At 51.2% G+C, this 22,933-nt stretch overlaps 1 protein-coding gene and 1 long non-coding RNA gene across 9 annotated transcripts; one reads left to right on the forward strand and one right to left on the reverse strand.

The window, feature by feature from the left end:
- Positions 1 to 4,052: 4,052 nt before the first annotated feature.
- LOC100724861 (b(0,+)-type amino acid transporter 1-like) lies at positions 4,053 to 18,580 on the reverse strand. 8 transcript variants are annotated; one of them, XM_063232098.1, is made up of 9 exons: positions 17,843 to 18,580; positions 15,139 to 15,272; positions 14,867 to 14,996; positions 13,937 to 14,061; positions 12,663 to 12,750; positions 8,602 to 12,188; positions 8,241 to 8,491; positions 5,694 to 5,857; positions 4,053 to 5,021 (listed from the first exon to the last, which is right to left on the reverse strand). In XM_063232098.1, exons 1-6 carry the CDS (start codon positions 18,578 to 18,580, stop codon positions 11,961 to 11,963), a joined length of 1,443 nt encoding a protein of 480 aa, XP_063088168.1. In that variant the 3' UTR covers positions 4,053 to 5,021; positions 5,694 to 5,857; positions 8,241 to 8,491; positions 8,602 to 11,960. The 8 variants fall into 8 exon arrangements, with proteins under 8 accessions (XP_063088168.1, XP_063088176.1, XP_063088187.1 ...); XM_063232106.1 differs by having other exon boundaries at positions 5,682 to 5,953; XM_063232117.1 differs by lacking the exon at positions 5,694 to 5,857 and having other exon boundaries at positions 4,053 to 5,067; positions 15,139 to 15,269.
- On the forward strand, positions 12,055 to 19,990 carry LOC106028356 (uncharacterized). Its single transcript, XR_001201962.3, has 4 exons — positions 12,055 to 12,180; positions 14,887 to 15,197; positions 16,856 to 16,991; positions 17,126 to 19,990. It is a non-coding gene; the product is annotated as an uncharacterized LOC106028356 (long non-coding RNA).
- The last annotated feature ends 2,943 nt before the right edge of the window (positions 19,991 to 22,933 follow it).

The following is a 22,933-nucleotide window of genomic DNA, read 5'->3' on the forward strand; positions in this document are numbered from 1 at the left end:
TTCCAGAGGAAGCCCAGAACTTAAGGTGAACACGATGGGTCAGGAAGATCCCTTTCCTGTCACCAAAATGGGGCCTGCAGCTCTGTTTATAATAAACTGGAAGCTGAGCATGGTAGCACCCCTGTAATCCCAGCACCCTAGGAGGCTGAGGCAGGAGAACTGCGTGTTCAAACCCACCTTGCACAATTCAGTGACTTGGTGAGATCCTTCTCAGAAAACTGAAAAAAGGACTGAGGATGTAGCTCAGTACAAAGTCTCTCGGTTCAGTAAAACCACGTAAGTGGAGACAAGCGAATGTTCAGAAGAACAGGTCAGTGACTGCAGGAGTGATTTAAAAGGCCTGTGCTGGTAATGGTTAATTGTAGGCATCAACTTCCTGGACTAAGGAAGCCTAGGAATTTGGAAGAGCACAGCTTGGTGGTGCCTGTGAGGGTGATTCCAAAGAAGTCTGAAAGCGGGGCTGGGGATTTAGCTCAGTGGCATAAGCACCTCCCTTACAAGCAGGCGGTCATGAGTTCGATCCACGGTACCGATTAAAAAAAAAAAAAAAAAAGAAGTCTAAAAGGGATGAGATGGGGAAGACCGGCTTCCATCCAGGCAGGCACTGTCCCCTCAGAGAATGAATATGACAGGACTTGGACGGACTGCCTGCCTGCCCTCCCGCAGTGGGCCACGCTGACCCTCAGGCAGCACTCAGGCAGCAGGGGCCTGGATCCGGCCCTCACACGCCAGGATGCCCCGAGAGCCCCCTCCCTGGGTTCTCTGGGTTCTTCAGCTTCGAGCCACCACACACAGGTGACACCATTGGCTTCCCCAGTTCTCAGAGCCCTCGGGCTTGGTCTGAGCAATGCTGCTGGCACCCCAGGATCTGCAGCTTGCAGGCATGCAGTCCGTCCAAGGATGTCTCGGCTGCCATAACTGCAAACCAATTCTCCAATAGGCCCCCATAATTAACTGTACACATATTGCATTGATTCAGTCCCTCTAGAGCACCCCGACTGATACAACCTGACATAAAAGGTGGCATATGAGAAGCCTCCCCAGGTAAATTATTAAGCGTTTCTTAGATGCGTCCCTGTCTAGTTAGAAGGGGAGGCTGTGTTCAGCTCACTCCCCGGGGCCTCCGTCTGCTGGTTCCCTCTGTGCATCTCCTTCCTCACACACTCTCGGCCCCAGGGCTGGCCTGGGTCACTTCTTCTTCAGCCCAAGAAAGAACAAAGAGCTAAAGTCCTCTGGAGACCAAGTTCTTCCACGTGTATGCGCAGGTCCAGTCTCTGCTCCCAGCTGTCAGATAAGATGGTGCCTGTGGGAAGGAAAGCAGAGGGGAAGGCAGGGAAGTCTGTGGAGCAGGACGCAGAGGACAGGCGAGGCTCCGCACGTGACAGGAGATGAGCTCCTGGGGCAGCTCCTGCACCACCGGCTCCGCTGTCCACCGACACCAGCCAGGGGCCCGCAGCCCTGCCCCGTCCTGACGCTCTCCACCAGCCTGAGCCCAGCCTCACCAGAAGGGCTCTGTCACTCAGCCCCCATGGCAGATGCCACTTGCAAGACCTCGGCCTCTGCTCCTTTGGACTAAGTGGGTACACATTGGGGTCCTCTGGATGTCCTCCTCATGCTTCACGAACTGCTATAATGCTCAGGAAAACACTCGTGCATACTGGTTTATCAGAAAGGGTACAGAGGGACGCTGGACGCAGAGGGTCACTGGACGCAGTGCAGGAGCGTGCCTTGTACTTTCCTGACATGCAGCTTCCTGGCCCTGTGCAGGCTGAGAAGCTCTCCAAGCCCTCCACATAGGGCTCCCATGGAGCACCCATCAGGGAGGTACTCGTCTTTGGTGATTTAAAAATTTTTAATTAGCACATGTTTGCATCCATGAGGTTGACATGTATGTTGGGGAACCGGAATCGCCATCCTTTCCACCCCTCTTTACCCTCCTGTTTCCCCTCCTCCCTCCATCTCTAGGCCCCTTTCCCATCTGCAGAAGCTCTGTCTCCCTGTCTCTCTATTTCCTGTCATCGATCTTTCATTTTGCTCTTTATTTATACTTTGGGTTTCTCCTATAACAAATGACAGGTGACATTTAAGCTTGTGTGTCTGATTTATTTCACTACTACGGTCTCAAGGTGCCTCCATTTACCTAAAAACGACTCGAGTTTATCATTCTTTATGGCAAAGTAGTACTCCACTGAGTATAAACACCACGTTTTGATTATCCATTCATCGGTTGATGGACACAGGCTGCTCCCCAGGTTCAGCTATTATGTGTTGTGCTGCTGTAAACATGGGCATGCATGTGTCATGTGGTATGATGTTTCTAATGCTTTTGGGAAGACAGCTAGAAGCTGAGTAGCTGGGTTACTTGAGGCATCTCCACAACAATTTCCATAGTGTTGTAGCAGTGCACGGCCCTGTCAGCAGCCCCCAGCTTCGCCAGCACTTGTTATTGTTGGCCTTTTTGGTGATAGCCGTTCTTTCAGGAATAAGAAGGAACCTCAATTCTGTTTTAACTGTCATTGCTGTGATGGCCAGAGGCGTCGAATGTTTGTTAATTAAACTCCATCTACAATCCTTTCTACCACGAAGGTCAGGGAGGTCCCATCCCTGGGTGACACGGTTGGGTCTCCTGGTAAACAGCTCCTCCCCCAGTCACTGCATTAACATATACTCTAGTGTGGAGGAAAGGGTTTTTATGGGCTAAAAGGATTCCTCTAAATTTTATCACTGAGAAAGTGACAAGGGTTTTAGAAGCTCTGTGGTCACAACTAGAGGCAGAGACCAAAAACATGCTTCTTACTACATGACAGTATCACAAAAGTCACTTCTGCTTACAGTACATTCCTATCTGGATTTGCTGGGTATGTCACGCTCACCCAGCCTTCCTCTCTGCCATTCCCACCGGCCAACAGAAGCAGAGGGAAATAAATGGTCCTTGGAGTGTCGGCCTAGACTTACTACATTTCACCTCACTGATGGAACAGGTCATGGCTAACTCCACGGGAACCAGCAAATCCAACCCTGCCATGTGTTCAGAAGAAAGTTAGCAACACACGGTGACCAGCACTAATAACTGCCCCTGAAGGGAACTCAGACCCCGGGTCTGGGGATGACGGCAAGAAAGGAAACTGACTTCCCCTTCTCAGGTGGAGCTGAGCAGGTCATGATGTCCCCTAGGAGCAGGGCGGAGATGCACTCTGCACCGCGGCTCACCTGTCTGTATACAGCCTGTCCCAGAAGGAAGCGAATCCTCGGCCTCTATGCTGGAGAGTGTGGGGAAAGTTTAACTTTTACTCCATACACTTTGCAATGTTGAAAAACTTAACCATGATGTTAATTCGTGTGGATGGATCTGTAAGACCAAGGTCCTTACTCTGTTTAGAAAAAGACGGTATAATCGACCAAAGGAAAGCCAAGAAATCGAGCACGCGTGACTGAGAATAACCAGACTTCACCCAAAACCAGCATGTAGATGCCAACAGGCCACAGCCAGGATGAGCAAACACCTCTCTGCTGCCAACAGCTGCCCCAGGAATCTCCTGGCATCAATTGCTTCTCTAAAGGGAGCAGAGAGGACACCAGGTCCTTGTCCTCAAACTCAGAATGTTTTTTCTTGTACAAAGGCTGAGTGTGCTCTGTATGTCACATCTGGCTTCACAGAAGAGCAATAACCAGAGAGATCACGACCCTGGACCTGAGCAAGAACGTCCCACAAACTGACTCCCTCAAAAGTCTCAGGTTCTCATCGGCACTGTCCTGGGCCGATGAGGGAAGCTGAGGCAGGATAGGGCTCGGGGTAGGTGTCCTGGGTAACAGCAAGGGATGGGAAGCTGCCGTACAGAGCCTTCCTGAGGTCTGTCCTTCCCTGCCTTAGCAGGACTGGGAACCAACAGTCAGTGGGTTTGGGGAAGGACAGGAGGACTGAGTCACAAAATGAGACCTCACTGAGACAGGGGACACTGATCCGGCCTGCAGATCAACAAGTTCAGAACTCCTGGAGGAGAAACGGGGATTAAACAAAAGACATGGGGGAGACAAAAAGAGACGAAGGCAAGTTGATGTTAACCCAATCAAGCCTCCGGTTTATTGAGAAAATAATCACACCTTTTATAGGCTAAGGGCGGGAGCTGGGACAGGAAGAGGTTAAACAGATGAATACAACAGGGTTACCATCACATCCGGATAAGTGACGTAAGCAGAAGAGGATTATGGTTAATGTAGGCAGACGCAGTGCCCATAGGAGAGAGAGAGAGAGACATCTAGGCAGCAATGCCTGTCACTCGGCTCCCTACATCTCCTCCCTTTTTATATTATTTAATTAAGAGTATGGCAGGCCCTGTGAGGACAGCGTCTGTCTTAGGTCAAGGACCTCATTGCATGAACCCAACCAGGCCTTACCCGTCATGGGCTTGCAGAACAGCAGTTGGTCCTGTGCCTGTCTTAGGTGGCCGTTGGAATTAACATGCATGTCCTAGTTGCCCGTCTCTGACTGCCTGTCCATTGCCCCAGGGCAGTCAGGCCGCATCATCATATGGGCCACTCGTGGGAATTCCTTCCCTGTAGGTTTGTTGATCTGTCATCTCCAGCTGATGGTAGTGTACCTGAATGGGCTTTGCCATAAATGCGTCTATCCGGTTATTAATGAACATCATAATCCTCTGAAAAATACAAGACTCACAGAAATGAGAAACAATAGGTCAGCTAGGGGACCCAAAAGTGGGACTAGGTAAGGGAAAAACTCCCCCCCCCCAAATCAAGGAGAAGGGGTTGGCAGCCATTTGTTGGTGTCTCTGTATGAAGTCATTCTCCTGTGTCTTGGAGCATGCCTTGTATAACACTGGATGCAGTCTATTTGGCTGGCGTATGTTCCTCCAGACCGAGAAGAGCCTCTTCCGCAGTCATGGGGTTCTGTGCATGGCTGTCAGCAGTTGCAGTCTGTTTGGCAGGGGTCAAAATCCACCATGGGTGTGGTGTGGCTCAAGAAGGCTGGTTAAGCAGCATAAGGCTCCAGGGAGATGTGTCACCTGTAAGAGAACACAGGGGATTGTGCCTCAGGAAATAACATTATTCCTGGGCGTTACATGGGGTCTTTGAAGAACTGTCTACTTGCTTTACGAGGCGTTTAGGTAGCCATCTAGCTTTTCTATCTTGTTGAGAGTAAACACACACTGAACCGCGTCCCCAGATAAGGACTGGGTCGGGGCCATTCCACACATTGGTTAGTGGGTCTCTCCATAAAACAGACGCAAACCGTGTTTGAATTTGAGAATGCCAAAATCGAGATGCTGTGGAGCAGCCTGAAGCATCCAGGGTCAGAAAATTTAAAATAAAAAGAGCATGTGAAAGGACATTTCTAGGGGACCCCTGGGTGGGGTACCATGTCTCCCTTTTTATTTTATCTATGGTGAATTTAAGAGAACGATGAGCACGTTCAACAATGCCTTGTCCCTGAGGGTTATAAGGTATACTGTTGGGAGCCGCAGCCCCGAGCCCGGTCGCCTCACTTGGCGGACGTGAGGCCTGTAGTAAAGAGTGAAGCCTGAGGTAGATTGCCCCTCCCATCAAATATGTTAGTTTCCTGCTTACCGCGTAAACAACCCGCTCAACAATATAGTCTGCCTGGCAACTGATGATGTTAGCCAATCAGCTTGCCTTGCTTACTTTAACATGATTGGACACTGTACCCGTATATATACCGGTGCCACCCCTGGGCGGAAGAAGAAGCCAGGTAGAAGCCCGGAAGTAGAAGCCCAGAAGGAGCCGCGGAGAGCGGACCGGTAGAGGCTTCGGAGCGAAGCCCGGAAGGAGCCGCGGGGAGCGGACCAGAGGAGGCTTCGGCTGGGAGCGATCCCAGGGCAGGCTGTACGGAGAAGGAAAATAAAAAGAAAAGGTTGTCCACTACCAGACTTTGTCGTGTGTCCTTCCTGCCGGCCGGGAGCGGACATCGACAGTATACCTGTAGTGTGAAGGATATTAAGGCTTTTACAAAATTGAGCAAAGGAGGTGCTGGTATAGCCAGGGCCATTATCGGTCTTGAGCTGTTGAGGACATCCCAGAACTGAGAAGGCTGACAGCATATGGGCTATAATGTGTTTAGCAGCTTCTCCAGTCTGGAGAGTGGCAAAAATGAAGCCACTATAAGTGTCAATAATGATATGTACATATTTTAGATTGCCAAACTCATTGAAATGGGTAACATCCATTTGCCATAAGGCGTTAGGAATTAAACCTCTAGGGTTGACTCCTAGGTGTTGAACAGGTAAGTGGATAGCACAAGATGGGCAATTTTTTACAATTTGTCTGGCTTGCTCACGGGTAATTTTGTAGAGAAGGCGGAGGGTGTGAGCATTGAGGTGGTGTAGCTGATGGGCTTGTTGGGCCTCAGACACCTTGGAGTCCTGAGCCATAAAAACCTGTGCTCGTACAGCAACATCAGCCAAATGATTTCCTTGGGCAAGAGGCCCTGGGAGGTTGGAATGAACTCGCAGATGACCAATAAAGAACTTATGACGGTGAAGCCGTATGAAGCATTGTAATTGTTTGAACAGATTTGCAGCTGGGGAAGCATGACATATAGTAGCAACAGTCTCTAATAATGGAACAGACTGAGCAAGGTAAGCACTGTCAGTATACAAATTAAATGGTTGGTTAGAGTAAGCAGCAAAGGCTGCAAGAATAGCTTCTAACTCTGCTAATTGTGCAGAGGAAGTATCTGCCTGGAGGGTAGAAACATTGTCTTGAGATACATAAGCAGCCCTTCCGGAGGATGAGCCATCAGTGAATAACACCAGGGCACCTGGAAGGGGTTGTGAAGCTGTGACTTTAGGGAATATAAATGAGTGACGATTAGCAAAGTCAACTAGCTTATTTGGAGGGTAATGATTGTCAATAGTCCCTGAATAGGAAGCTAAGGCAATAGGCCACACTTCAGTACTCTGAAGTAGCCAATCTATTTGGTCTTTTGTAAAAGGTTGAATGATAATATCTGGTTCTTTGCCAAAGTAACATTTTCCTGCTTTCTACCCTGGATTATTAGGTCTGAGACAGCTTGGAAATAAGGCAAAAGTGTTCTTTTTGGAGAGACTGGTAAATGGACCCACATGAGGGGAGCTTGTTGCCAGAACACTGCTGTAGGGCAAAGCTTTGTATTAAAAATGAGAAACTGTAAAGGCTCATTGTAGTCCATAAAGGAAACGGTTTGTTGAGCAATAGCCTCTTCTACTTTACTGAGTGCTCTCCTGGCATCAGGTGTAAGCTCTCGGGGGGAAGTTGGATCTATGTCTCCCCGAAGCAGCGCATAAAGGGGCTGTAAATCATGTTTAGTTAGTTTTAAAAATGGTATGAGCCAATTAATATCTCCCAATAGTTTTTGGAAGTCATGAAGTATAAAGGAATAGAGAAAAAGCAATCTTTAAGATCTATGACAATTTTAAAAAATCCTAAAGGAATGGCACTGAGTGAGGGGAGGCCTGGCTGTAGAGGCCCCATTAAGACCATTGTCTTATTTATCGCCCTAAGGTCTTGTAGCAGCCTCCACTTTCCTGACCTTTTCCGGATAACAAAGATAGGTGTGTTCCAAGGGGAATTACTAGGAACAATGTGGCCTGCATCTAATTGGTCCTGCACCAGCTGCCTTGCGGCTGCAAGCTTTTCAGAGTTAAGGTTGTTTCTAAAGGCTTATATGAATCCCCAATTGGCCATGGAGGCACAGGGAGTGGCGGGCTGCCATCCTGGGACCTGCTGATCACGTCAACAGGTGGAAGTGGTGGCAGATCACCATGTATGAGGACCTCTAACAGGCCATCATTCTCTGCATCTGAGAAATCAGAGGCTTCAGATTTTTCTGAGGACGGTTTTGAGGTAGATTTAATGGAGTCGCGCGAGGCAGCCTCACCCAGTGCAACTGTCTCCTCAACCTGAGGGTCTGCATGCCTCTGGGCAAGCAGCTCAGAAATTAAATTCCAATATGTAAAGGTGGTCACAGGAACCTTTTCTGGACCGAAAACTCTATAATAATCTTTTAAAACATCTCTTACTGTATTTCACCTCTTGGTATCTATAGAACCCTCTAGGGGGAACCAAGGGCAAACCTTATGAATAAACTGAAAATACTGCAATAATTTTTGTTCTAACCCTTATCTCTCTTGTCTTTAATGCCTTTATAAGGCCTCCGACGAACACTTCATGTTCGCTCAATACTTGACCCATGTCGGGAAAGGGAAATGGGGTTGCCGTTCACTCACCGTGACTCGGGCAGGACGTCGGGTAGTCGTCTGCGCAGGTCTCGGCACTTGATTTAATGTCCTGTTGCTTTAAACTTTAATCCTTGATTCAGTTTACTCATTCCTCGGCCGAGGTCTCTGGTTCAATTTGCTTTCACTTTCGGTTTAAGCCGGCTGTCTCTCGAACGGCTCCCTCGTTAACTTCTCCGTGCCAGGGGCTCCCACGCTGAGCGCCACTTGATCCGGCCTGCAGATCAACAAGTTCAGAACTCCTGGAGGAGAAACGGGGATTAAACAAAAGACATGGGGGAGACAAAAAGAGACAAAGGCAAGTTGATGTTAACCCAATCAAGCCTCCGGTTTATTGAGAAAATAATCACACCTTTTATAGGCTAAGGGCGGGAGCTGGGACAGGAAGAGGTTAAACAGATGAATACAACAGGGTTACCATCACATCCGGATAAGTGACGTAAGCAGAAGAGGATTATGGTTAATGTAGGCAGACGCAGTGCCCATAGGAGAGAGAGAGAGAGACATCTAGGCAGCAATGCCTGTCACTCGGCTCCCTACAGGACACGGCCCAGGCTGGTGCCCGCTTCAGCAGTGTGTCCTGCTTCTCACCTGCAGGAACACAGCTGAGCCTGGAGCGCTGCCAGGCAAGGCCGCCCTGCGGGGACCAACTCCTGCTGTGGGGCCAGGTGTTCCTCACGGACTTTCAGCCTAATTACTGGTCTTTCAGTGAGCAGCTAGACAGGACCAGGCCCTCTTGTAATTTTTTCTCTAAAGCAGGCATCCTGCTGGGAAAGAGGGGACACGAGGGTTCCCCTAGACTTTCACCAGCAGCAGGGACTCTGGGAACAGGGCCGGTCACACGCACACAATTCAAACGGGGCATGTGGTGCATGTGTGCGGTGCCAGCATCCTGGGAGGACTGAGCCCAAAGGCAGGAGGGTCACACATTTGAGCCCAGATGGGGCAACTTAGCAAGACCATGAAAAATGAAAAGGACCAGATATGTAGCTCAGTACAAAGGTCCCAAGTTCAATTCCCAGCAACACACACACACACACACACACACACACACACACACACACACACAGGAGTTCATAATTTAATGTGCTATAATAGTGTTATAGATTAAAAACTGATGGTCAACTTAACACCAGCAGAATAAAATCAGCATGGTGCTGAGTGTAGACGTTCCAGCTGAGGAAAGTTGGGAGGCACTGAGGTGTTGAGGCACTGTGGGTTCTCCTATGAGCTGCTGTTTGAGCCGTTGGTTCTCCTGGAGAAGCTCTGGTCCTCACACTGAGCATCGCTTCCTGGCTCCGGAGAGGAAGACGTGTGCTGCTTCGTCTTTAGGATGAACTCATCACGCTGGCTTCCTGGCATGTCCCCGACTGTGCTTGTCTTTGTCGGAGCTCGGGGCCTCCGTGTCGCTGAGGATGGCTGTGGTGCTTTTCAGGACACCCCTAGTCTTTATTATGAGCATAACTTCTCAGCTCCAGCGTAGAACCCTCATCCCACCAGCACAGCTCCTTCACCTCACTGGCAGAGACTTTCTAGCTTCCACCGCAGACTTTGGGCCTTCCCAGCGTGGATCCGTAAAACAAACTGGCATGAGTCCTTCTCGTGGGCTCTAGACCTCTAGCTGGACTTGTAGGAGGCATTGACACAGGTCATTTTTATCTGGACTCACATAGGACATTGCTGTGGGATTCAGGCCCTTGGCTGAATATTTTATATCTTTGGTGCTGTGGACAGATTTCCTGCACTAACCCTTTTTCTTGTGTTAACTCTGGGTGACCGTCATAAAACAACATGATAAATTCCATGTCCTGATTTGATGGTTCTCCTTATAACCCCTGACCGCAACAAATAGAAAGCAATTTTTTTTCTTGTTCCCAGTTGCTGGCACGCATCTCCTAAAACCCCTGAGACCCCTGGCATGCGATGCCTTTGTGTGCCGATGGCCAGTGGCTGCAGCCCTAGATAGCTTCACAGTAGACAGCTCCACAGCCGGGGCTCCTGCAAGTCCAGGGCATGGTTGGAGGAACTACTGGCCTTACCCTTGGCCTCTAGGGAGGGAGAGAATCTGGGGACTGAGTTCACTCACAATGGTAACCATTTCTTCATTCATCATGCCTCTCGGAGGAAACTTCCACAAAATCCCTAAACAGGGACTGCAGAGCTCCCAGGTTAGTGAATAGACCACAGTGCCAGGAGGGCAGCGCCCCAGGAGGGGACATGGCAGCTCTAACTACCCCGTAGCACACCCACATGCCGCACTTACACCCGACTGCTCCTTTGTAAAACACTTTGAATCCCAAACACAGAGGACTCAATGACCCGTTAGTCATTCTCATGAACAGCCAAGTCTGAAGAAGGCTGTGCAAACCTGCACATTCTCCTCAAACAGGAGGGGGGTAGCTGGAGCCCCAACCCTTACGCCCACGGTCGGCAAGAAGGACAATCTTCTGGATGTGGCTCCTAACCGTGGATTCTGGGCAACCACACAGGGTGTCAGAACTGAATAACTGAACTAAACTGAACTGAAAGATTAGACTTCTGGTTGGTGTCAGAGAAATGGAGATTTGACTGATGTGAGCAAAAGAATCTGCTGGAAAGCAGACTCAGGCAAGATGCCCCAAATCTGTTGTGGCCTTTTCTCTAGCAGTACCAATGCCATGCACAGGTTATCGAGGTCCGTTTTTTAAAAGCAGAGAAGCTGACCAGAGCTCTCCGGCCCATTTTGTGAGTCACCTCCCCAGATACACCCTGGCACTGCCCTCCAGCCTCGTTCTAGACAACTTGCCATTACATCCTCACCTGCACTGTCCCCTGGTCCCTTATCTCCATTCAGTCCTATAAGCACCCTAATGTTCTGAGAACTGTTCTAGAGATCTTTTCTTTTGGAAATTTAATTATCATTCTTTTCCCCAAAGTTAATAACCTCTTTCCCAGGGATATTATCTCTTGCTTCTTCTCCTGTTCAGGCAAGTAAGCAGCTCCCATCACGGCTGAGTTCCCTGTCTTGCTGACGAAAAGGATTGGCAGAGTCAAATATTTTCTGGTTGCAAGGAACAAATACCTAACCAAGCTCACTGGAGTCAAACCAGGAAGTTTATTATAAGTTATCAGATGCCCTGAGGCCCTGGGTGCCCTCACCAGTACAACTTTTTAAAGAGGCAGGAAGGACCATCAGAGGAACCTCAGGGCAGAGATAAAAACCAGAGAGCAGTCAGAGGCCAGCTACTGCCACTCTGTCAGACCCACCTCACCCCACCCCAAATCTCTGCTGCCCATAATTTCTCAAAACCCCTCTTTGCTTGTCCTCTTTATTCTTCTCACCACAGTAGGTTTTTCTGCTTCTCTGCCCACATGATGAAAGATGACCTCACATAGACCCCAGGATGCATAACCCTTTAGCTCAAGCAATCACTTGAAACCAAATAAGCCCACAGATTCATCATTCCAAAGTCCAAACCAAGGACACTTATTCCACAGTACCACCTGTGTCGCAAACAGCAATCCACGGTCGTTTGTCCTCAGAGAGACAGTCACGCAACACCGGCATGGCTGCGCTGAAGAGACAGTTCTTCGACAAGAGGGTGGAGGAATACGGTCCTAGCGGATAAACCGAAACCTAAGAGCTTCCTAGAATTACGCAGTCAACCTACAGAGAAGCTGGCAGGATCATCTGCGCGGGCACGGAGGGGTCTTCAGCAAGTCTGTCCTTAGTCAGTGCTTGGTGGTGGGAGCCACCTGCAGGAGCAGCTGGAGGTGCAGGGTGGCGGCCTGCAAGCACGCGGGTTGGCACCGGAAGTAGACGAAGAGGAAGTAGGCCAGGAAGCCGCTGAGCAGGAACAGCAGGACGTACAGGAGCTCCACCTGCGGGCGGTCAACGACGGGCGCCAGCACCAGGCAGAGCGCGGCCACGACCATGACGGCAGGAACGAAGGTGGGCACCTGCGGGGCACATGGGCGTTAGGTCGCGGGCGCCGGATGATGCGGCGGGGCGGGCAGTGGTCCTCACACTCCGGCCCTCTTGCCTGCCGTCCTGTCGCTCCCTTGCGCCCCCTGCTGTCGCCTCTGTCACTGCAGGAATCCTCAGATGAGCTCGGAGAGCCACCTGCTGGGCGCCGGGGCGACATGGGCAGCAGAGCCTCTGCACTAGGAAAACCCGAGTGTGCACTCGCACCCTCTGCATTTGTCTCTGCTGGTTTCCCTTCATGGCCGAAACAAGTTTTCAACCAGCAGTTAATGCCTTGTGACTCAGCTGTCCCTCAGCCCCTGGAAATACGGAAATTCTCTACCAAGGATAATTACAGTGATGACCCCTTACGTCCTACACCCTCTGGGCCTTGAAGGAAGTCACAGCCACACACCTGCCTCGTGGGCCATTGGTGGGTCACGAAAGCGGAACCACTTTCCCTAAGCTACCTTGTAAAATCGGGGAAGATGCTTGGTCTTCATCCGCAAGTACAGGAGACAGCTGATGGTGATCCCGTAGGTGATCCAGGACAGGGAGCTGCGAGGAGAAGGCTGGGTCAGGGCTCCTCTGGTGGTCCCAGCTGGACCGGGAGTCCAGCTTTGAGGCAAGGGGAGAGTCTGTGGGGCATGGGCGAACCCTGGACTCTGCAGGAACAGAGACTTGTTGCAGGGTCCTGGCCCTGCACCTGCCTTTTCCCTTCCTGGAGACATGACAACGGGACCTGACAGGAGGGTGGCCCCTTCCCAGCCCCAGGTCTGTGGCTCAGCAATGATCTCAGTGTGGTAAAAATTCCCTGCGCCCTTGGGGTGAGGCCCGGGCCAACTCTCCAGAAGGTCAAGGCCGAAAGGTGCTGAGTCCTGACTGGGCTGGACGGTCCTCAGCTTTGCACTCCACTGGGGGCGTTCTCAGCCACGTGTCCTGCTGTCCACCCGAAAACCCCTGCTGTCTCCGTGGATTTTACTTTATCCTCACCATCTAATTTTATCCTTTCTCATGGGAAAAAGATAAAAGGAAAAAGCCATATCCGTTACTTCTTGTTCCTCAGAGAGTCACATCACCGCACTCTATGTCCTGTTTCCAGATTCATTGGACAGCAGGGAAGCACAGAGCGCCTTAAAATCACCGAGAACCCTGTGCACCCAGGTTGGGGCTCACCCGCCAGGCTGAAGCTCTGCCTATTGACCCCGCTTCAAATGAACTCATAAAATCACAGCTGGCCACAGCAGCAGCTCGATGTCTATCTCAAGGAAAGCAGTAAAATGGGGTCAGAACCTCGCGCTTGGTGCAATCAGTAACTGGGCCAAGACAGATTAGCGTGGGTTTACTCTTAGTCTGATCAGGATTCTGTCGGGTCAGAGTCCAGATTCCAGACCCAGATTGCAAAGGGAAACTCACACCACGTCCAAGAGCACCCCACACAATGCCTGAATGCCCTTTCACTTTACCTTAGCAACTGAGCAAAGGAACGAGAGAAAAAGCACTGACAGAGACAGCCCCAATTGTCTGGATCTTGGTGAGACAATTGTCTTAATTGTCAGGAGTAACCCAGTCCAAGAGAGGAGAGAGCCACACTGGATTTTGGACACATGATCAGGAGAGAAAGGCTGAAACACAGCTGTGAGGCCCCTGAGGCTGGTTCCCAGAAGCATGCGTGACACAAACATGTGTGAGTGTGTACATGCAGGGGATTTGGATCCCCAGCCTGGGAGACAGTTTCACCTGCCTGGAGAGGTTCACGATGGTCCTGAAGTCCCCTATGATGACCAGAACCAAAGCCAGGGCTGCAGAGAACATCAGGGCCGGAGCTGGGGTCAGGCGATTCACGTGGATCATGGACAGAAGTTGGGGCTGGGAGACAAAGCCGGGTATTAGGCTGACCCTCCCGAGATCCACATGGGGTCCCTCCCCCCCCCCCCCCCGACAAACGCCCTGAGCACACCAGTGTGCTGGCCGATGGGTCAGCACAACTTTCAGGCTCACATCTGTCCTTCACCCGGGTGAGCAGGCCCAGGAGGAGGCGACAGGGAGGTTTGGAGGGTCACGGAGAAGGACAGGTATCTGAGCTCCACCTCGGCAGCAGGAGCTCAGTTGATGTGGGCTGGGCCAGCGCGCTTCTTTGTCAACAAAATGTGAGCAGGAGTAACAAGCAGAGGTGCTAGTGTGACTCCCCTGAGCCCCACTCAAGGCACACACACATGCCAGGGTTGCTATGACTTTGTCCCAGGTCCCTGAGACAGGAGTGAGCTTGGTGCAGTGGAAGCACTCTGAAGGGGCCAAGGCGGACACAGTGAGAAGCGGCTGTGATGTTCAGTATTATCCTTACAGGAAAGTTCCTGCAGGGACAGAGAGTCTCTGGCGAAGTGGCCGTCGTGTGCTCTCTGGGCCCTCTGCACCCTTGTCACGCACAAATGTCCTGACTGGCCATGGCTTCCACTCTGTGTCACCCCAAAACGTGGATGTAAGGGGGTTAGAGTTAAAACCGAGAGCTGTGCAGTGTTCCAGGGCTGCTCTCAGGAGAAAAGAGGGCCACGTCTTATGGGGAAGCGCGTACTCAAGCTAAACGCTGAGCTTCGGGCAGGAGAAAGCACAGCGGGCAGGCCTCCACGTGCATCTCCTGCAGCCCCCCGGGGTGGGCCCAGACCCCATCTCTCACCATGTGGCCCTCTCTTGCAGCTGCGTAGCACACACGGCTGCCACTGAAGAACACCACATTGGCGGAACCAAATGCCGAGAGTGAGGCCGACACAGGCATCAGCCAGGCCCAGGACCCCAGGACCTGGTTCCTAGGACAACAGAGCAATCAAAGGAAGGCATTCTGGCTGCAACCCAGAGCACATCAGAGGCAAGGTCCAACACACGCAAAGCGTATCCATCCCACCTCGGGTCATCTATCTGACATCCAAGGACACAGCGTTGATCACTCACCCCCAGCTCACAGCCACAGCCTCGGAGGAAACGATCTCTTGGGGCGACAGCACCAGGAGGTAACTGATGTTGACCAGGATGTATAGGCTGGTGACCAGAGGGATGGCGATTGTCAGTGCCAACATCAGGTTCTGCTGCATGGTAGGGAAGGGAAGGTGCATGTTAGCCAGCAAGGTCTTTCTAGGTCCCAGGACAAGGTCAGCAGCGCAGTGCTGAGACCCTCCTACACAGGGCACTGTGAAAGGCCCTGGGACTGGGGACCATGTGCCCTCCTCCATGAGCTCGGGATGTGCACAGCCCGGACACACATCCCTGCAGATGGGCTGGGAGCCCTTGAGGGGCTCTTGCCAGAACCAGAGCAGCAGGAGTACAGAGGGGATGCCAGGGTGAGGCAGGGAGAGAAGTGATCACCAAAGCCTCCAGCATGAGGAGGCCTTTAAGCAGGGCTCTCCCTGAAGGGCCGGAGAGACTCAGGCACACGGGAAGGAGGAGAATTCCAGCATAGGGAAGAGAAGAAAACTTAGACCTCATTAGTTTGTTATTCCCTCCCCTCAGTTAAGCATCCCTCTTTGGGTGGCACCCGGCTTCTGCTCCTCAGTACTACAGAAGAAGCAATCCCGCCCTCAGTGTCCACCGGCTTCACTGCAGGTCCCCAAGTCGTGCCCAGCAATGATGCTGCCTCATTCCCCTTCTTTCCTGGGGATACATTGTCCTTCGTGGCACCCAGGTTTGAGGACTTGCTGTTTCTACAGGGCTGTTTCCACACACGGTATCACCTACCAGGCCAGCTCCAGGCCCTGCCCAGCAGGAAGCCTCGTTGGAGGGCTCGGCTCTGTTCTTACCCACCCCAGCCCCCAAGCAGGCCGTGTGCAAATCAGTGGACATGAAGCAAACAGAACAGCCACAGGCTCTTCCGTGAGCGGGAACTCTCAGGTCCCTTCCAGAACTAAAACCCAGGGTGGCTGATTCTTCGCCAGCCCAGCCCTGGAATCTGCCTCTGCCGAGGTCCCAGTGAGGCCACCCGAAGCCAAGGTAGACAGTGTTCTTCCCCTCATGGGCTGCGCTGGGGGACATCCTCAGCAAGGTGAGCTCCGGCACGCATGACCCAGCCCTGAGGCTTGGGATGTTTCCACACTTGACCTCTCTCTGGACAGCCCTCCCACCTCCCATGATACGTGACAATGGCAGAGCCTGAGTCCTGTTATGGACAGGTCCCTGGCCAAGACACCCCAAGAGCAGTGACATTTTCTGATTTCATTCCCAGGGTCCTAATTCTATACTCCGATTTTAGGGAGTCTGAGCATAAGTCTGGACCTGGTTTGGAACAAGTATTTCTGTTTCTGGAAACAAAGTATGAAGTAGAGATAAACTAATGCATGCTTTAGAGGACCGAGTTAGAACAGAATCTCAAGTGCCAGCATTCGAGGACTGGAGTAGGCCTTACTTAGAGACCCACATTCATCGGAAGTGCTCTGGATAATAAACCACAGCTGGGGACCAAACCCAGCCTGGTAAAGTTGTCCTGGGGCACGGCCACACTCCTTTGTTGATTTAGGGCTGTTTCCACGCTTCGGCAGAGTTAAACTAACGTGGCAGGGACCAGTGACCTAACATGGCCACCCTCTGAGCCCTCACAGAAAAGCTCCGTGGAGGGCTAGGGTAGGCGTGGACATGCGTCCCCCACAACCATAGGCTCCTGCTCCTCCCCCAACCCTAGGGACCCGGAGGCAGGCTGAGGACGTGCTCTCCATCACCTGGAGCAACCACAGTACAGCTGCTCTCAGCACTCTAACCCAACCCGCCTGCTGTGAGTCGGTGCACACTGACACTGCAGAGCCCAGAGGCGCCTCACGGTAAGACCAGTCCCATCTTACGGCAGAGAGCTGAGCAATGACAAATTACGTGCAAAACTAAAACTAGGTCACAGGCCTCTTGACTCTTGTCCCAACTCACACTCTCTCTTTTTCTCTCTCTCTCCTTCTCCCAGATCCCCCTCCAGGGCGCCTCTGCCAAGACTCAGAGAGCTGAAATATCCTTAAGTCAGTCTTGGGGCTGTTTTTATTCTAAAAGAACTGAAAACTCCTGCAGGGAAAATGCAAAAACAAAACAACTGACATCCTGAGCAAATACATTTATAGTGAAGGGTTAGTATCCTAACTCATCAAAGATCCATGTGCCCCAGCTGAGCCCCAAGCTGCCCAGCACACCTGTCTCCCACCTCGGCAATGACAAGTCTGCCCCAGGTTCACAGGTGGAATGGGCCTGCAGGACTGGCTTATTGTCCTGTCCCAAAGTACACCACGTCCAGTAGCCGCCCCCCAGGCTCTGGCAACTGCAAGTTAAGTGTCTACTACAAAGATCTGGATAGAACAAGCCAGGAGTATCAAGCAGAGTCACCAAGCCTCTTCTGAGCGGTACAAAGTAAAGCTAATTTCCCTGCCCTATGCCTCAGTTACCCACATGAGGAAATGGAATAATGGAGACCTTCCTCACAGGGCAGAGACACAAGATTGTGGTTGGGATACGATAAAGTACTCTGCTTTCTCGAGAATCTGTGTCCTACACAGCTGGTCACAGCAGACTGGGGCCCAGTGCCCAGGTCCTGTGTGCACAGCACAGGAGCCCGTCCCCGTGGCCTCAGTCACCCCAGACGTGGCACTGCTCGTGTCCAAGATTCACCCCTGGCGCAGCACTGAGGACTCACCTTTGGCTTCTTGAGCTCCTCCACCACGCTGTGAATGGTATTCCAGCCATCGAAAGACCACAGCCCCTGGTAGAACGCCATGCCAACCTGGCCCACCTGGCGTGTGGTGTTGTGGAAGGCGAACTGAAACGCTTCTGTGCGGCCTCGGCCCTGGCCCAGCACCACAGCCCCACCCGCCACGATGACCAGCAGTGAAAACAGCTTAGCGGCCGAGCACACGTTGGTCAGCATGGTGGCCAGCCACGCGCTCCACACATTGGCCAGCATCAGCACCAGGATGCAGGAGGCGGCCATACTCTTGATCCCCGCCGGGGGCACTGAGAGGCAGCCCGGGTAGAAGGGAGCCAGCGCGTACTCAGCCAGGCTCAGAGAGACAGCAGCAATCCCGGCTGGTTTCCTCACCAGCTCCAGGAGGTAAATTACCAGGAAGGCTGGCAAGGAGCCGAAGGTTCGCAGGATGTAGGCGTACTCCCCTCCTGCTTCAGGAAACAGAGCGCCCAGCTCAGCGTAGCACAGGGCTCCAAGCAGGGACAGGAGGCCACACACTGCCCAGACCACCAGACTGGCCCCGGGACTGCCCATGTAGACCAAGACCCCCTGCGGTGACATGAAAATGCCAGAGCCGATCATGCAGCCAGTAACCATGGACACGGCACTCCACAGCCCGATCTGCCTCCGCAGGGTCAGCCCTGGGCCAGCCGCCTGGCCACCGTCACCTCTGCTGTCCATTCTTTGCATCTCAGAACTTCAACAGATACTGCCTCCGGGTGGCAAGAGGCAGGGGCTCTGGTACCTCTTTCGGGCTTCCTGAAGGAGTTAATGATTACAGCATGACACTCTGAGCGGACGGTCAAAGAGCCAGGGTGTGGTTGAGAAGCGCTGACCTGGAGCGCACCTGTCCAGCCCGTCTCTGCCAGCGAGCTGTCTGCACGGGCTGCGGTCAGCACAGCAAATGTCGACGTTAAGTATGCTTCTGTTGTGTTTTTTATTTTGCAGTGGCCTGGGTTTGAGGCCAGGGTCTCACACGTGCTAGGCAAGCACTCTACCGCTGAGAAAACTCCTGGCCCTTTCTGTGCCGAGACAGGCTCCTGTGACATTGCTGACTTCAAAATTAGCCAGGCTCCCTCTCAGCCTCCTGAATAACTGGGATGACAGGCATTCATCCTCGGGGCCAACAAGAGTTTCAATAGAATTTAACGCTGTGGTTTGACTGGTAGGGTAATTGGTTCACATGCACAAGACCCTAGGTTTGATGCTTAGGACTAACACAAACAGACGGACAGACAGAAAGGTGGAAGGAGGAAAGCAGGGAGGGGGGGAAAAGAAAGCCCGTGTGGATTCCACAGCAGCATTGCCCGGGATGACAGACGAGAGCTCCATGCCACGAGCACCGAGCAGCTGCGCCTGGGCACCTAAGACACCTCGGCAACATCTTCCCAGCCAGTCGATCAGAAAACAGGGATTGCAAAGCAGATGGCGGATGAACTCTGCCTGAAAGAAGAGCCCGGAAGATCACAGCAGCGGGTCCCAGTAGAGAGACCCGAGTACCCCAGCAGGGATGGGAGTACACAGCCCTCCAAGGGAGGAGGTGGCTGAGGGCACACAGCCTCTGGAGTGAGACTGTTCGGCTCAGGTGCCGGCTCTGGGGCCTCAGAGTCGAGTGACCTAGACAAGGTCCTTGAGCTTCACGTTACTTCACGTTACTTCACGTTACTGTAATAGGAGGACCTATTACACATTGCTGGAAGGGTTAAAAAAATAGCCCATTCAAAGCATCTAGAATATCTATAACACATAGAAAAGGTTTGTTCAAAGTTCGTTGGTTTTGTCATTAGTTTTTTGTTTCCGTTTTGCTTTTTGAGACAGGGTCTCACTATGAACTTGAACTTACTATGAAGCCTCAGCTGGCTTTAACCTTGTGGTGATCCTCCTGCTTCAGCCTCCCAAGTGCTGGGATTACAGACATGCCACCCCATCCCATTACTATCTGGCTGAGAGTTTCATCAGTGCAGCTAGGAAAGAGGGCCTTTCTTAAGGCCAGCAGATAAGAAGACCTGAGACATGGTGTGTACCTGTACCTGCCCTTGTGAGGAACACAATCATGATGTATTACAAACATACACAAAAATAAAAATTAAAAACATATAATTAAGGCTAAATTTTAATAACCATAAAGAGTGTTCATTTCAGAATAGAGTACATAACTTCTATATTAATTATTGTTTTATTTCTAAAATATTGGATTGTAGAACCTTTCCTAGCATGGGTGGAGAAGAGTAAATTGTAGCACTCTGAGGATAAAGTGTTGACACCCGAAGTGGCCAGAAAGATTCTTGCCGCCCCTAACCCAGGCGGGCCAAGCTCAAGCCAGCTGCGTGAGCTACTTGGGTCTCACACGTGTGCACAGCCTGTGAAGCTCTGGGCTGAAGCAAGGGCTTCGTGGTCACAGCTCGCGGGTGTCTGACCCTACCTCCCCTCCATTGTGCTGCAGCCTACACTGACCCTCAGAGAACCCCGGGAGTGCCTCCCGAGTTCCTGCCCAGCAGAAAGAAAGGCAGGAGGGCAGAGAAACAGATAGGGCGAAATAGGTAAAGAAATTAGAGAGAAAGAGGAGGACAAGAAAGGAAAGGGTCCTGACGGGGTGTAGCTCGGTGGTGGGGCACCTGCCTGGCCTGTGTGAGGTCCTGGGCTGTCCAATCTTAAATTCTCAGAAAGGAGGCTCTCTGGATATGGCTCTTTTTTAGCCTGTTGTACAGCTGAGGCTCTGAAATCGATACCCTTTCCTCCTTGCTTTCCTCCAGGGGGTGTGCTAGTACCCTTACCTCTAACACCAACTGCAATTTTAGGGTGCCCCAAGACCATGGTTATGTCCCACACCTTGCTAGAAGGGCCTGCAGAGCCTGCTCAGAGCTTTTTGTATAGTCCTGGTTTATGACACCTGAGTCAGAGGCAGCCAAGTGAGGAAGTCAACAGGGCAGACTCCAGGAGGGTTTCAACCAGATCTTTCCGGTTGTCATCTCCCACGGAACCAAGACCATGCTGTCTGCACAGAACTGACACGTGACGTGTGCGTCCCATGACCCACCAGGCACACGCACAGGGGGTGTGGTGCCCGGGTCCTGGACAAGGGTCCATCACACTGTTGGTTGCCCATGCAGCTGATCTTGATCATGGAAGTCAAGATCTTCACGACCTGACCCAAGCTCCCCAGGCAAATGAGGAGCTCTAGTAAGCATGACAGGCCAAAGACTTCGAGATTATCTTCTATTGCCAAAGGCAAGGGCCAGACCGCCCTTTGGCGAGACCGAGACCGAGTTCTTTTCTACAAAAGAGGTAGAGGCACCTGTGATCTTAAGAACATCAGAGAACACAATAAAATTGTTTTCTCCTGTCCCTGCTCCCTCCCCTCTCATCTCCTCCTGTTTCCTCTTCCTCCTCTCTCTCTCTCTCTCTCTCTCTCTCTCTCTCTCTCTCTCTGTCTCTCTCACTGATGACTGAATCTAGAGTCTTGCTCATATAATCACACACTGTACCACCGACTCGTACACCTAGGCCCTAATATTGTCTTTAGTGACTGATCTTATTTTTTTTTTATTTCAGTACTAGGGATTGAACCCAGAGCCTTTGCACTGACCTATATCCCCATCCCTTTTTTCTCTTTTATATTTAGCAAGAGTCCTGCTAATTTACCAAATTGCCAGGCTGGGCCCCAACTTGCCACCCTCGAGCCTCAGCTTTCCTGAGTGCTGGGTCACAGGTGAGCCCGCCACGCCCAGCTTCTTCATAGCATTATAACCCACTTGAGTCTCGTTCCTCACTCTCCAGATCATCGGTGCACTGTTGGTGTCAAACCCTGTCCTGGGTGGGGCAGAATGAGACCGCAGATGATTGTAGCTTCTCTTTTGACCTCTCGTGTGGCTCCCTGGAAATCCTGGAAACAAGAGAGGAACCAAGATCCTTGCAAGAAGTTGGGGAGTGAGACCATTGGAGAATAAGAGTCCTGAAACTTCAGGCACATTCTTGGGCATCTAGAAGGTCACATCCGTCTCCAGAAGGGTGCGTGCTCGGATGGGACTGAAAAGGCTCGGAGCACTCGGCTCTGACGGACCTCCCCGAGGCTCTGCACATGCAGGAAGTGAGAGCTAAGGCACAGCTGCAGACTGCCTGGCTGAATGTCTAAGTGTGCTCTGGCATCTACGCACAGGTCATCTGCAAGGGCTCGGAGGTGTTTTGATATTAACTGTTGAAGGAAATCTTTCCATCGTGAGCTGACTACAATAATCCATGGAAAGCATAGCAGAAGTGTGGGTCCAGGATAAATTCGTACATTATTGTTAACTGATTTTCATTTATGATGCCAACATCATGCCATGGATAATTGTCTTCTCAACTAAACAATGGTGTCACAGAGCTGGATACCAATATGACAAAGAATTTGGACATCTAGCTCACATCACATGAAAAAATTAACTCAAAATATGTCAAAGGTGTCAATGTAAGAATAAAAACAACAAGATTCTTATAAGGAAACACACTGTAAACCTTCATGGCCTTGGATTAGTTAACAACTCCTTAAATATGCTACCCAAAGCACAGAAATAAAAGACATATTAAATTTTATAAAAATTCAAAAGGACATCAAAATGCACTATCAGGAAAAGCAAAAAGACAACAAAGATCTCTTACGATTCAATAACAGAAAGACAAACATCCCAATTTTTAAATGATCAAATAATTTGACATTTTGCCAGAAAACATTTAAGTGACTACTGTGTATATGAAAAGATGTCCAGCATCATTGGCATTGAAGAACTGCACATCAAAGCCACCACTTGTAGTGATCACTCGTGATTCTGGCACTCTGGGAAGGTAGGACAGGAGGATCCAAAGTTTGAGTCAGCCTTGCTGACTTAATGAGACTCTGCCTTGAAATAACAGTAATAAAAAGGCTAGGATATAGCTCAGTGTGACGGTCCCAAGTTCAAGTCTCAGTACACACACACACACACACACACAATGTTGGTGAGAATGAGGAGCAATTTGAACCCTCATAAATCACTGATAAGAATGCAAAATGGTGAAGATATTATG

Source organism: Cavia porcellus, unplaced genomic scaffold (assembly GCF_034190915.1).
Source record: "Cavia porcellus strain 051 isolate PalLab524CR breed Dunkin Hartley unplaced genomic scaffold, mCavPor4.1 scaffold_1, whole genome shotgun sequence".
In the NCBI taxonomy this organism is placed as follows: Eukaryota; Metazoa; Chordata; class Mammalia; order Rodentia; family Caviidae; genus Cavia; species Cavia porcellus.